Here is a 15,963-nt window from a genome sequence, read left to right as displayed (position 1 = left end):
CCATACACATTAGGTGGTTTGCTGTTCCTGCTGAAACCGACTCATCTGATCATAATCTTATGCCAATTACTAGCTGTAGCAATACTTTCGTCAGATTTTTTAATATGAAGTTCTGCACTTAAAAATACATTTTGTAGCATTTATTTGATAGCCTTTTTATTTGCAATCCAAAAAATAAGTCAATGGTCTGTGTCTTTAGAATTGGCCCAGCATATACTGTTCATGGTACGAAATTTGAAATTCCCATTTAAAATGTTTAATTAGCTTTAAATGTATATTATTATTATTATTATTATTATTATTATTATTATTATTATTCACACCTTAACCCCTTAACGACAGCCTGGGCCTTGGCGCAAGAGGGCAATAAGCAGCTGGGCCCTTACCCTCAATGATGGGCTGCCGCAATCGCGCAACCAACCGCTATTAACCCCTTAAACACCACAATTGCGCCGCTTGGCGTTTAGGTGTAAGTGACAGGAGCAGCTCCTGTCATTTACTGATCAGGACCCACGCAGCGTGTCTGCGGGGGTCCTGATTATATGGCCTGATTGCCGTAGGTCTCTTACCTTCCTCCGTGCAGTCGTTTATTTTTTCTCTTGATCAGTCCCGATATGAACAGTTAGACCCAAGTGATAAAATATTGTCATATGCCTACTGTTTTATTTATTTATTTATTTTTTTGGGGGGGAGGTTGAAAGATCCACTTTAAAAATTATCATTTTGTGTCACTTAAACATGTACAATACTTTTATGTTCTTTTTAAATTACAAAAAGTTTGTTTCAAAATTCCTAGTCATGCGAAAAGCCATCTATAGTCCTGTGCTACCATCTAGGGGAGATTTATGGTTAGTACAACACTCAAAAGGTTCCTTACTCGTCGTTTACTCATCATTTAAAAAAAAAAGTCACAATCCAATAAAATAAACTACAGATTAGCACCAATTGGAGAGCTACATTAATTTTTTTTTTCCCACTCCCCCCATAAAGTAATCTGGAATTCTTAAAAAAGTGATGTTTGGTTGTGGAGATCTCTGAAGTAAATCCCATTAAGGCTGGGTTCACACTATGTATATTTGAGGCTGTATTTGTGAGGCTGTATAGCAACCAAAACCAGGAGTGGATTGAAAACACAGAAAGGCTATGTTCACATAATGTTGTAATTGAGTGGATGGCCGTCATTTAATGGCAAATTTTTGCTGTTATTTTAAAACAACGGCTGTTATATTGAAATAATGGCAGTTATTTACCGTTATATGACGGCCATCCACTCAATTTCAACATTGTGTGAACAGAGCCTTTCTGTGTTTTCAATCCACTCCTGGTTTTGGTTGCTATGAGGACCTGACTTGAGGACCAAATACTGCCTGAAGTATACAGTGTGTGAACCCAGCCTTAAACTGCATGTGGCCATGGAGCTTGCAGAGATTATAAAATTATATCCTGTTGCTTCTTTAAATATCTCCTGTAATAACGTTTATTGCCAGAAGAGTCAACAACCTTCTCTTGGTTTTCTAAGACATTTTTGGACATTTTGACAGCAGCTTATTTGTTTGAGCACAGAATGAAGTTGGAGAACTGGACCCCATGAGAGTTCCTACTTGGATAAATTATCATTAGTAGTTCATGCCTCTCACTTGGAAGACTATAAACTCTCTCTTTTTAGTTGGCACTTCCTCCTCATGGTTGCCATCTTGGATTCATCAGTGATCTACTTTAATCATTGAGGATTTCCTTTTCTTTCCTGGAGGACATTGGGAATCAGCTGGTGTTGCTGATCCCTTAATACCCAGGAGCAGTCAACCTTTGTGAGTGCAGCTATGTTTTAACTTTTCCTGAACTGACACATGGAGAAAGCACACCCTTGTCCCATTTAACAGTTTCCGAGCCTTAAACACCCTATCTGGGGCACCAAACCTCCAGCCTCTTCCCACAATGGATTGGGTGACATAAGAGAGAACATCAAGCAGCACCCAAAGAGTCATATGCCCTGCAGTATTTCTCACCTTGCTTTAAGCCAGTGGGCACCCTCTGAAGATATAGATCCAAATAAGACTGTTGGCCCCTTGTTCACATACAGGTAAATCTGCAAGAGTCTCATGTGGAGTCCTGATTTACTTATAATTCAATAGTAAATCCTGGCACTCACCGATAGCATGTTCTTGAGGGTTTATTCAACATCCATAAACGTACAAGTGTGAACATAAAGCAGGATGCCTTTCGGCAACCGCCTTTATCAATTGCAGTTAAGAAAGGCGGTTGCCGAAACGCGTCCTGCTTTTTGTTCACACTTGTACGTTTATGGATGTTAAAAAAACCTGTTTCTGAGATAATGAATTGTGGGTTTTCCTTGGCGGTAAGCGAGAATCGCCAATATAAAGAGAAATAAACACTAGAAAAAGTTCACTCTGTTTGGAATGACTGTATATAATATAAATGTTTCACTTTTTATATTGAATTACGCACTGGATTAATGCACTTGTATCTAAATGTATCCATTATAAAGTTGCCTTATATGTTTTTCAGGCTGAACATAATTTTTAACCAAATTGGGCCAACCCAACTGGCACTTCTAAATGTTTTTTGTTTTTGTTTTTCAATTATTTCAAAGAAGGGAAGAACAATGTTAAATAAAACTCTAAAATTCCTATTTATGTGAATAACTTGCAAAAATAATGAGCATCCTATGGCCTCATATCCATATTGTATTACTAGTACCACAGACTCCTCTACACTCTCCTAAAATACATATATTCACACTTATCTCAATCATTTAATCACTTAAAATCACAAATCGATCACACATTTTATTGGTGTTTAGTGGTCAATTGACTATTCTATGGTGTGATCATAGAGTGGTACTAAGAAAGCCATAGTAACTCAGCTGACTGACTGAGTCTGTCCCAGACAGATATACCAGCAGAGCACTGATCCATGCTATGCAACTGCATTGATCAGTATAGGCAATCTAAAGATCACCTAAAATAAAATAGTTAAAGAAATAATAAAACATGTTATTAAACATTCAAAAACACCCCCCCCCCCCCCATAAAAGTAAAATAAATAAATAGTTTTAACAGTTACTAAAAAAAAAAGTTATTGTCAGAACAAATAAATTATGCTATTCCTAAAGCCAACAGTGTGGTCAACAGTGTAAATAGCAGAATCACGTTGCAGAAGAAATTGATCAAAAAGTTACATTGTCACAAATGTGATACTGGCAAAATCTACAGATAACAGAGCAGATAATGATCCCTCATACAGCCTCATAGATAGAAAATAGAAAACAAAGTAGGGATGAAAATAGAACAATTGTAAACAAATTAATTTCAATTTTTTTTAAGTAGTGCAATGATATAAAAAAAAAGTTATATATTGTGTTTCGTTGTCGTACTGACCCAAACAAAACATGTTATTTTTTTATTTTTTTATTTTGCTCCACTGCTTCTAGAAGGTGAGGATGGAAAATTGAAAATGCAAAAATGAAAAGTGTCATTAAAGGGTTAAAGTTACACTAAATAAATATGAACTCCCAGTCCACCTATTCATCACCAGGTAACAAATTCACGTCTTGCTGTTATGGTGACCATTAAGGGGCTTTATTCTGCAGTACTAGACAATCCATCAATTGTAAGTGATATGCTGAGCTGTCAAAGCAGCCACTCCATTCCTGATCTCTAAACACACCGCTCTATGAAGTGCCTGCTATCTCTTTTGGTCACAGCAGTTATATGACTGTAAGGATGGCTGTCAGCTGATGCTAGGTCTAAGTAGACCCATGAGAGCCCTGGTTGTCACAACTAATAGAAAAAAAGAACTAATAAGAACTTGCATGATCTAGCCCACACAATTACTTTAACTAGGCTCGGGGTTATCCAGCATTAGGAATTTTTTTTATATAAAGCTGCCTTGCTGGAGAACATAATAAACTTGTTATACTTACCTCCCCATGCTCCCCCCGGGGTCCTTTGCGGTATCTGACCACAGCTACTGCTATTTTGAGACAAACTTGTTTCAGTAGTGACATCCCGCTCAGCCAATCATTGACTGTGATAGGATAGCGCCATGGCCAGTGATTGGCTGAGCGGGCTGTCACTCCTGAAATGAAATTGTCTCTGAAGTGGTGGCTGCTGCAGTCAAAAAGGAACCTGGGGGAGTGCATAGAGGAAAGCAAAACATGTATATTATGTTCTCCAGCAGGGCAGCATTATATAAAAAAAATGTTGTAACGCTGGATAACCCCTTGAAGCAAGTAGTATTTAATACATGGGTTCTCTAAAGGGACCTGAAGGCAGGGGTATGACTGAAAGTGGGGGGAGGGGGAGAAGGAGAGGGGGCGGTGCTCGGCTGCAAATAAATAGGTTGATCACAATAACCGATGGCTGTGACTATTCCCAATAGCTCTACAGGTGTGTGTATATATATTTATACACTGTGATTACCCTAACCCAAAACAATCTGTACACAGTTCCTTACCCCAATGGGTAAATTTGCAGTGTAGCTGCCTTTAAACAACTTTAAAGATATCAATAGTACAAATGAATATAGAAACTCTGTAAATCTTTCTTTACACTTCATCTGAATTCTTCCCCCATCTCCCTTTTTATCTATTCATCACTAAGTAAATGTGTTAACAACAGAGTGTGTGTAACGCCTGGAGTAGTGGATCCACTGGACCGGCACCAGCGATGGCACAAACCTCACCAGGGAGCGGAGTCTAAGGGGCCGCTGGTTTTCACCAGAGCCCGCCGCAAGGCGGGATGGACTTGCTGCGGCAGGCGACCCCCAGGTCGCTACCCCTGGCTTGGTTGCTGGTGTCGGCAGGCGAGGCGTGGCAGGAGATGGCACAGGCAATGGTCTGCAGGTGAGAGCGCACGTGACAGGCTGGACACGGGAACAGGTGGAGTGGCAGGGAAACTGGAACCAGGAACAGGGACTTGGGACCAGGTAACGGACAGGACTCAGGAACAGGGACTTGGGACCAGGTAACGGACAGGACTCAGGAACAGGGACTTGGGACCAGGTAACGGACAGGACACAGGAACAACAGGGAGCTGGGCCAAACGCTATGGGAAGCATGTAGAGGCTCCAACACAGGGGACAGGGCATGCTGGGATTTATAGGGGAGTGATTGGGTGCAACTACCAATTAGGAGCGCACTGCCCCTTTAAATCTGAGACAGCCGGCGCGCGCGCGCCCGAGGAGGCGGGGACGCGCGCGCCGGCCGGCAGAGACCGCGACATGCACGGAGGGGAGGTGAGGCGCCCCAGGGGCCGAAGCAGCAGCAGCGCCGGGTCCCTACACAAGGACCCCGGCGGCTGCACGGGACAGGAGGCGGTCGCGGCGGCAACCCGGAACGCGGGAAGCCGCCGCGGCCGTGACAGTACCCCCCCCCTTTGGCCTCCCCCTCTTTCTTGCCTGCAAATGGCACAGGAAGCCACAAAGTCTTTGACATCTTGGGATAGGCTGGGCCACCAGTAGTGGCGAGAGATCCGTTGGCCGGTCTTACGGACTCCAGGGTGCCCGGCCTCCAACGAGGAATGTCCCCACTTCAAAATACCTCTTCGAAGCGCAGGGTGAACATGAGTCTTTCCGGGGGGTACTCTCTGAAGAGTGGAGGTGACGACTGGTACTAGGCGATCAGGCGGTATAACGTGGCAAGGGACTGTGGGTCTGTGGACGAGGACCTTCTGTAAGTTCTTCCGGTGGTGAGGGGACACGACCTTAGTCTTGGGTACGGGGAGAGGGTACACCTCGGCAGAGAAGGCATCCGCCGAGTCTTGGTCTTCTGCCGGTAGGCCGGATAGAGGCTTGGCCGGGACAGGAAATGACATAATACACTTGGTCTGAGGTGACTTGAGACACTGGTGGGAACAGTCCTGACCCCAACTGAGAATCTCCCCGGTTCTCCAGTCCAGCTGAGGGGCATGTTCTTGTAGCCACGGGAGTCCCAGGAGGACCGCGGGGGAAGAATGGGGCAGGACGTAGAAGGATATCTCTTCTTGATGTAAAGGACCCACCTGGAGGACTAAAGGTGCGGTCTGGTAGTACACACGGTCGGTAAGAATTTCGCCTGTGACCGAGGAGATAGTCAGGGGCCTGGCTAGTCGGGTCACGGGTAGCCGCCATCTTTGGACCAATGTTGCCGCAATAAAACTGCCTGCTGACCCAGAATCGAGGAAGGCAGTAGTCTGATGATTTTGTCCTGAGGGAGTCCGGATGGAAACTGGCATAGACAGACTTGGAATGGTGGCATTCGCACCTAGGGACACCTGTCCCACCGGACCTAGGTGCGAGCGTCCTCCGGATGTTTGGGGACGTAGGGGACATCCCAGCCGGAAGTGATCGGAACCACCGCAATAGAGACAGAGATTCTGCTCCAGGCGCCGGATTCTTTCATCAGGCGTCAGGTGAGCCCGTTCCACCTGCATAGGAATCTCAGGAGAGGGTTGGGACATCGAAAGGTCAGGATTCTGGAAAACCGGCGCCAGCTGGGGATGGCGACGGGAATGGGTTAGTAAATGTTCATGCCGAACCTCCTCCTCCCTCTCCGAAAAACGAGTATCAACTCGGGTGGCCAGTAGAATGAGTTCGTTCAGGGAGGTAGGCAGGTCTCGGGCAGCGAGCACGTCTCTCACTCGACTAGACAGGCCCTTCTTGAAGGTGGCCAATAGGGCGGCCTCGTTCCAGTCCAATTCAGCTGCCAGGGTGCGGAACTGGATGGCGTAGTCACCAACAGAGGAGCTGCCTTGAGAGAGGTTGAGGAGAGCAGTCTCGGCTGACGAAGCACGGGCAGGTTCCTCAAAGACGGAGCGAAACTCGAATAGGAAGGCCCGGAGATTGGCAGCAACAGGATCATCACGGTCCCACAGTGGCGTGGCCCAGGCCAGGGCTCTACCTTCTAATAGGCTGATGATGAAAGCCACTTTAGAGCGCTCGGTGGAAAACTGACTACTCAAAAGTTCAATGTGCATGGTGCACTGAGTCAGGAATCCTCTGCACAACTTAGAGTCCCCAGAGTACTTGCTTGGGAGGGCCAGTCGGAGTGAAGAAGCAGCGTCAGGAGATGGTGTGCGCTGGGCAGTAGTCTGCTGCTGTAAGGCGGCAGTGAGTTGCTGGATCTGCTGTGACTGTTTCTGGATTTGTTGCGCCTGCTGAGTGACCACTCTGGCGACGTCACGGAGATCGGGCACCTCGCCGGGATCCATGGTTGGAGCCTACTGTAACGCCTGGAGTAGTGGATCCACTGGACCGGCACCAGCGATGGCACAAACCTCACCAGGGAGCGGAGTCTAAGGGGCCGCTGGTTTTCACCAGAGCCCGCCGCAAGGCGGGATGGACTTGCTGCGGCAGGCGACCCCCAGGTCGCTACCCCTGGCTTGGTTGCTGGTGTCGGCAGGCGAGGCGTGGCAGGAGATGGCACAGGCAATGGTCTGCAGGTGAGAGCGCACGTGACAGGCTGGACACGGGAACAGGTGGAGTGGCAGGGAAACAGGAACCAGGAACAGGGACTTGGGACCAGGTAACGGACAGGACTCAGGAACAGGGACTTGGGACCAGGTAACGGACAGGACTCAGGAACAGGGACTTGGGACCAGGTAACGGACAGGACACAGGAACAACAGGGAGCTGGGCCAAACGCTATGGGAAGCATGTAGAGGCTCCAACACAGGGGACAGGGCATGCTGGGATTTATAGGGGAGTGATTGGGTGCAACTACCAATTAGGAGCGCACTGCCCCTTTAAATCTGAGACAGCCGGCGCGCGCGCGCCCTAGGAGGCGGGGCCGCGCGCGCCGGCCGGCAGAGACCGCGACATGCACGGAGGAGAGGTGAGGCGCCCCAGGGGCCGAAGCAGCAGCAGCGCCGGGTCCCTACACAAGGACCCCGGCGGCTGCACGGGACAGGAGGCGGTCGCGGCGGCAACCCGGAACGCGGGAAGCCGCCGCGGCCGTGACAGTGTGTCCCAGACTGGGTGTCCACTGCTTCTGAGCAAGCATGGATATGTCAGTTCTATGTGTTATAGACTGAAGTCTGTAGTGTGTCTTATGTTGCACAGCTGAAGGAGAAACTATGCCTAGGGTTATCTGATGTCTGTATTAATTGTATGACAGTATTGCTACTGTCTGATTATTTAATATCTAACCAATCCCTGAGTAAGCTACCTTAGAGGTCATTAACCTATCCTAGAGGGATATCTTAGTTCCCTTGCCCAATTAGATCGCCCCTGAAGAGGTAGCCTATATATAGTGGGGTTAGGGCCAGATTTTACTGTCGGAGTGTATGAGCAAGACGATATCAAGAGAACCTGCTGGGAAATTTTTTCCAGGGCCTGGCCTGAGGCCAGGACCCATTTGCGGGGCTATTTCTACAATTAGAGAATATTTCTTATTCTTTTCTTATTCTTACATCTGACACTATCCTAGCAATGTCCGGATAGAGCACCTCACGGTGAGAAGGTGGGACTATCCCTATTCAAGCTGGGTGACTATTCTTTTTCTCCAGAAGCATTGCAGTAATCTGCAGGAGGTACTCTATGCATCAGTAGCTATGTAAGTGTACTTAAAGCCAAGCACTCTACTGCAAGTGCTAGGTTTCCTAAGGGGTTACCCCAGTGGCTAGCTTTCCCACTGGGTGGGTCTACATCCCTGATCCTGTGTCACTCAGTGCCCACAAGATAAATTAGGCAGATCCTCACTCCCATGAATGTAGTACTCTTCCTCTCACAGCCCCCCAGCAGAGTACCCTAGGGTCTTGATAGGGCCCCTTAACGGCAGTAAACGGCAGTCCACAGTCGCCACTGCTTCACTACAAAAGCTTACTTCAAGTCAATACCACTAAAGTCAAGCATCTCAAGTATATACTGTATTCAAAGATTGCAAAAAAGTATTTATCTCTTCCAGTCTATCCTCCAGTGTACCAGCTATGATTATTAAGGACTAATGTTATTAGTGAGAAACTACAAGTATTTGCTCTACTACAAAGTCTATTATAACTGTAAACAGACTGCCTATTGGATTGAGCGAAACTGTATTTTTGTATGTTGGCCTTGCGAAGAGATTACAGTAAAGACTTTTCATTGTTTCACATTGTCTTCACTACATCTGCAATACACCTGTTCTACAAACCAAGAAGCCATGTGTCAGTGTATCCAGGGGTGGGCACTGGGCACACACCACTGCCCACTGTGACATATATTTTGTATGGTACAACAACATCCCACCCAGCTACATAACACCTAGCAATCCCGGGTTGATGCAGAGCAGCTTACACTGCCCTTACAAGCCTATATAGGGGGAGAGGCCAAGGGGGAGAGGCCAAGGGGGAGGAATGAACAGTGCTGACAAGCAGACAAGGAGGATGCAGTTGTCCGTCAAAGGTTTTTAATAATGATAGTGCCCATTTACAGTTATTTTATTATTTTATTAGAATCTGTGCAAAGATAATTTGGCTTAAGGTGATCTGAAAGCTAAAATTAATTCATGTTAGGTTTTAGGCAACACCATATACTGCCTTCACGTTTTATACAGATATTCTATAGAATGCCTAATTTAGTAAACTTTTTCCTTGTTGCACAGACCTGTCAAAAGTTTAGATTGATCGGGGACTCAGTGATGAGAACCATTCCAATCATTAGCTTTAGCTGGGTGAAGAGCTCGGTAGTGCACTTAACTCCCTTGTTTCTGGCGCAGTCTGACTGGTTACAGGAGATGGGATTGATTATAGCACACTACTGAGTGCTTCATCTGGTTATAGCTAATGATCAGAGAGGGGCTTAGCACTGAGACCCCAAACAAACTACACTTTTGACAGGTCTGTACAAAAACTTAAAAGTTAATGTAAAATGTTGCTGTCAATTTGAGTAACTTTTGAGATGTTCTCAGACATCTCAAAAATGACTGATCACATTGGGTCCCACTTGTGAAACCTGCTGTGATCCTGAGATACAGCCGTGGGAAGGTTGCAGAAGTGCACTCCACTCTCTGGCTGGCCTTCTACTCTTTCACTTCATAGACTGTAATAAAGCAAAGGAGTCAGATTTGAATGATCGCTGCCGCACTCTCCACCCAGCTGTATCTCAAGATCGCCGCCACTGTGATCAGTAACTATTAACATGTCTGAGGACAAGTTACTCCTATTGAAAGTAACACCTTATAGTATATAACATCAAAATAAAATAACCGGTGTCAGAAAGTAACACAGGTTTGTAAATTATTTCACATTAAAAATCTCAAACCTTCCAGTACTTATCGTATCATGCAGGAAGTGATGTATTCTTTCCAGTCTGACACAGTGCCCTCTGCTGCCACCTCTGTCCATGTCAGGAACTGTCCAGAGTAGGAGGGGTTTTCTATGGGGATTTACTACTGTTCTGGACAGTTCCGGACATGGACAGAGGTGGCAGCAGAAAGTGCTGTGTCAGACTAGAAAGAATACACCACTTCCTGCAGCACATACATTAACAGATAAGTACTGGAAGGCTTGACATTTTTTAAATAGAAGTAATTTACAAATTTCTTATACCAGTTGATTTTGTTTTGTTTTTTAATCCTTAAAGGACCTCTTTAAAACTTTCTATATATTATCTACTGTATATCTTCAATATGATGCATCACACACACATCACACAATGCCAGTATCACCTGCACAGTTTTCAACACTTCACAAGTAAAACATAAAAGTCTAAAAAATATCATGTTTCCGTGTTGCATTAACAACTCCCTTTCAGTACTGTGACATAACACTTGGTGGCGCTGTATCACTGCAGATCATGGCTGGATACTTGTAAGTAATTAGAAATTGTGCTTCTCTGCAGTTTTCACAGCACATACCGGGAAATGATCATATATATAATTGTAAGACATCTTAAAACTATGCTTTGTGCTGTTCCGTCTTTTAGAAAATTGAAATGCAAAATGTTTTGTGAATGATTTGAGCTCTAATAGATCCTGCTTTATTTTTTTCATTCTAATCATGGATCCTTGGCTGTCCTCTATGTGAATGGTGATACACGGCTTCTATTACTAATAAGTAAACAGGAGCGTTCGCTTTGTTAAAAAAAAAAAAAAAACTAACTGTGATGCAAATCAAAGTATCTCTGCAGCAATGCAATGTGATTAAGAACAATAAGAAGCTGTTCAGGTTGTACGTCTCAGGGCGGGCAATAAGACTAATACATTTCTTATCATGTCTTCCCTCCATTTCCATGCAGTTAAGCTGCATTCTGCGAGCTACTGTATATGTCTTTTTATGTAAGTCAAACTACACAAAAGTTTAGTTTAATTTATCATGATTGATGCAGAAACAGCTCCACCCGTGTCCTCAGGTTATGTGTAGTATTACAACTCTGCTTCCTTTACTTCCATAGAAATTGGTTGCAATACCACACTCAAGCTGAGGACATGAGTGGCACTGTTTTGATCCTGGATATCCCCTTTAAAGAAAGATGCAAGCATAGGGTTAAATGTTTACAATGAAAGTAATAACAGTGGAGGTGGCATGAGAGTGGTAATAATAACATTAAAGAAGAAGTTCGGCAAAAATCTTAATACTACAGTATTGCATTGCTCCCCAAAAGTTATACAAATCACCAGTATACACTTATTACAGGAAATGGTTATGAAGTGCTTTTTTTCCTGCACTTACTACTGCATCAAGGCTTCACTTCCTGATTAACATGGTAATGTCACTTCCTGGATAACAGGGTGATGTCACTTCCTGATTAACATGGTGATGTCACTTCCTGGATAACCAGGTGATGTCACTTCCTGATTAACATGGTAATGTCACTTCCTGGATAAAATGGTGATGTCACGACCCGACTCCCAGAGCTGTGCAGGCTGTGGCTGCTGGAGAGGATGATGGCAGAGGGATGCTCAGTGTCCCCCCCAGTGCCCTGTGTCCCTCAGTGCCCCCCTGCCATCATCTTCTCCAGCAGCCACAGCCCGTACAGCTCTGGGAGTCGGGTCGTGACATCACCATGTTAACCAGGAAGTGACAACACCAGGTTATACAGGAAGTGATATCACCACTTTATCCAGGAAGTTACATCCCCATGTTATCCAGGAAGTGACATTACCATGTTATCCAGGAAGTGACATCACCATGTTATCCAGGAAGTGACATTACCATGTTATCCAGGAAGTGACATTACCATGTTATCCAGGAGATATTACCATGTTATCCAGGAATTGACATCACATGTTATCCAGGAAGTCACATCACCATGTTATCCAGGTAGTGACATCACCATGCTATCCAGGAAGTGAAGCCTTGATGCAGTAGTAAGTGCAGGAAAAAAGCACTTTATAAGCATTTCCCGTAATAAGTGTATATTGGGGATTTGTATAACTTTTGGGGGGCAAGACAATACTTAAATAAAATTTTTCGCTGGACTTTTCCTTTAACTATACATGGTAGTATACAAGGAGAGGGGACTTATCATTGTTGCACCAGAGGCATACGCAAAGGAGTAGGCGCAGATTCGCCTCCTTCTCCTAGGCATATACCTGCTGTATCCCTAGCTCACCCCATCGCCACGCAGGGGGGCCTGGGGGTTTGTTAAGGCGGGGAGGAGGTAATGCCTCCTCCCACCCTCATTTATCTTGCTTTACACTGGTCTTAATAAATGTCCCACCTAGGGTTGACATGCAAGTAGAGCCAGTGGTATGTACAGTATAGTAATGTTACTGTCCCTTAAAAAATAATTAAAACAAATACACGGACATCTCAAAAGTAGAGGTCAAAGGTAGAGGTCTTCGATCGAGTAGTACACTATTCAAAATATATTCATTTTTTATTGAGTATTCAATCAAAATCGCAGTAAAAATTCAAATCCCCTTCCACCTTCCCTGTCTTTTTTTTTTTTTTTTTTTACCAATAACTATGCTATAGTTAAGAGATTCACTTGCATTACTACAATGTGGAATTGTACTGTGGTACTGTTAGTCATGCCTATTATATATTGTATGGAAGTCCTTTTTAATGCAATCGATTTCCCCCCTTTGTTACCTAAACCACTGATGAATTCCATAGAGGCCTGGGTGAAGTATTGTGTTGCGCTCAGCAGAGAAAAAGCCTTTATGTAACAATATAAACAAATTTTTTCATTCTACATTTAAAATATGTGTAATAATTTTTATTTTACAGAGAAGGACAACAGTCCCCAGAGCAATGGCAGAAAATGTATGGTAGATGTTCAGGTAATGAGGTCTACCATATTAAGATGGAGGAAAGCCTATTCTTTGCAGAATATGAAGGGAAGAGCTTTACATACGCTTCATTCCATGCACATAAAAAGTAAGTACCATTTTTGTAAGCTTTTAGATACTTGTATTGACTAATTATTCATTTAATTATTATTATTATTATTATTATTATTATTATTATTATTATTATTATTATTATTTATTCTTTGTGTTAGTTACACTTAGGTTTACCTTAAGGTTAACTTTCCCTCTCAGACACATATGCCATGCCTCCATATCCTCTGACCCCATTCCATCAGGCAAGAAAGCCCTCAGCACAACAAAGTGCCAATCCAGACAAAAGAAAAAACAAACAAACAAATAAATGGCTTCCAGCCACAATTATGGCACTCAATAAGGTTCTTAAAGTTTTATTTACCAGAACAGCATTGTTACAGATCTCTGTCTATCCCCTACTGGGTCATGTCTTAAGGTTGTGCCATCCATTCACAACATAACAGTGTTGTAATGAGTCATTTGGGACTTTGTATACGGAAGAGACCAAAATAGCATTGCAAACGTACAATGGAGATTACCCCTGCATTATACTAACAGGGGACCCATAGAGATGAGGGGATCAGGAAGATCCATTCAGATTTAATGGCTTATTCAGGTTTAGGCCATGTTCACATGGCATAAGACACCAGCACAGAACGGCTGGTGTCAGATAAGATCATCCCGGCTGGTACTGCAGCACCAGCCGGATGATCTTCATTTCTGGTGAATTCAGATGCAGGCGCACCGCATCCCAATTCACCGCTGCACACAATGAATTGTGCAGTTAGAGCCGCACGCTCCATTGTGTGAACTGACATGAGTTGTGCGGCCCTTATTTAATGAATAGCGGCCGCACAAAACTGACATGTCAGTTTTTCGTGCGGCCGGAGTGTATACTATGTATACACACTCCGGCTCGGATTCCATTAATTCACATGCAACATATATTTTGCATAAATCACGGCCGTGATTTATGCAAAACATACGTTGTGTGAACATGGCCTTACCCATATAGTGCTCACCTTAGCAAGATATTAAGCATTACCACTTACCTTTGGTGTACAGCTCTTTAAAGGGAATGCGTTATTTAAAAAATGCTAACTTTTTTTTAACTAACTTTATTATAAAATAATACTGAAATCATGCAGCTTACATTTTGGCCACTAGTCCTAAAACTACATGTGAACTCCCTGTTCTATTTGTGACGAGGAGGCACCTGGAAAGGGATCTATCCAGTACAGTGGTAGTAGTAAAGATGACACCCCCTCCCCTTCGTCACAGGTAGAGATGAGAGCAACTTTCATACTTGATTCTGGTCAAACCCGGAAGTCTCAGCATTTGATTACCTGTGGCTGAAGAAGTTGGATGCAGCCCTAGGCAGTCCTGAAAAACATGGATACAGTCTATGTTTATGTTCCTACCATGTCTTTTTTGTCTGTTTGAGTCTAAATAATATCAGTTATGTCAAAATGGTGGCCGTTATTGTACAAATAAAAAGCCATCATTATGAAATAACAACCATTATTTGGACTCAAAAGGCCAAAAAAAGACTTTGTGGGAACATAGCCTATTGCTGTAAAGCATATCACTTAATGCTGTTAAAGGCAAATCAGGCAAGATCACTGCCCCTATGTATTAAAGTAAAATTAAAATGAAAGGGGAACTCTATCAGCAGGTTAGATAAATCTAACCTACTGATAGCTCCCTATAGGGATGCTGAGGAGGAAAGTATGTCTCTAAACCTTCCTCCTTGGTGCCAGTCCTGTGCTGTTCTCCACTTCGGAGCACCCTTAGGAGCACTTTCACCTCATCCAGCTCAGCCCTTCTAATGATAAACAATGGAGGGGGTTAGCTGGCTGACACGGCAGTGCTCCTAAGATTGCTCTGGAGTGGAGTTTATCCCGACCAACAGTGTGGGACCGGTGCACCAAGGAAAAAGGTAAGAGCCATACCTTCCTCCTCAGTGTCCCCGGTGCTATAGGGGGCCACCAGCAGGTTAGATTTGTTTAACGTCCTGATAGTTCCCCTTTAAATCAGAAAAGAATCGGATTAGAAAAAAAGCATATTTCAGTATCTGTCTGTCAGGACTGGCAGGCGTAGACAAGACAAAAGACAGTGGGCCCTAGATCTGAACCCACCCACTGTCACCTGCCTACTTGCCTCAGTCGACCCTAAACGGTCGCGGACAACCACGGAGTCGGTCCCTACACTGCGTAGGTGGATACACAAAACGTAGACAGACAAACAAAACACAATGGAGGATAGTCAACTAGCAGGGTCAAAACCAAACAGACAACGCAGTACAAAATCAGAAGGAGAGCGGATAGTCAAAAGTCAGGCAAGAGGTCAGAACACGGGCAGAGCAATAGCAAGGGGATTAGGACAGGGAACGCTGGGAAAGGAGCAGGGGAGCTGGGACTAGTAACAACTAATAACCAGCAGGGAACAGAGGATCTGACTGCTTTTTATCCAGGAAAAAAGACCAGGTCCAGCAGCTGATTGGAGCAGCCCAGATCCCAGCATCAAGCTCAGCTGAACAGACCTAGCAGTGCAGTAACCCCTACACTGCCAGAAGTCTGACAGGCCAGGCAGGTGTGGCTGAGAAGTGAAACACAATTCAGACACAAAACCAGTGCAACAGCAGACATAAACTCAGCGCTTCCTTGGCCGCCCGACATGGACTGAGGAGCGCAAAGTCACATTCCTAACAGTACCCCCCC

The 15,963-nt window shown here is 44.5% G+C and overlaps 1 protein-coding gene across 5 annotated transcripts in view; it reads left to right on the top strand.

The window, feature by feature from the left end:
* The window catches only part of KCNT2 (potassium sodium-activated channel subfamily T member 2), a 389,104-nt gene that overhangs the window by 240,345 nt on the left and 132,796 nt on the right, over positions 1-15,963 (top strand). For all 5 annotated transcript variants that reach the window (XM_069968986.1, XM_069968985.1, XM_069968983.1 and 2 more), the window contains exon 15: positions 13,149-13,298. In XM_069968986.1, the coding sequence (XP_069825087.1) occupies positions 13,149-13,298 (150 nt within the window). The remainder of the gene's footprint in view (positions 1-13,148; positions 13,299-15,963) is intronic.

The sequence above is a fragment of the Dendropsophus ebraccatus genome, chromosome 4 (assembly GCF_027789765.1).
Source record: "Dendropsophus ebraccatus isolate aDenEbr1 chromosome 4, aDenEbr1.pat, whole genome shotgun sequence".
In the NCBI taxonomy this organism is placed as follows: domain Eukaryota; kingdom Metazoa; phylum Chordata; class Amphibia; order Anura; family Hylidae; genus Dendropsophus; species Dendropsophus ebraccatus.
Note: the sequence above shows the minus strand (reverse complement) of the source record. Positions and strands in the feature narration are given on the sequence as shown.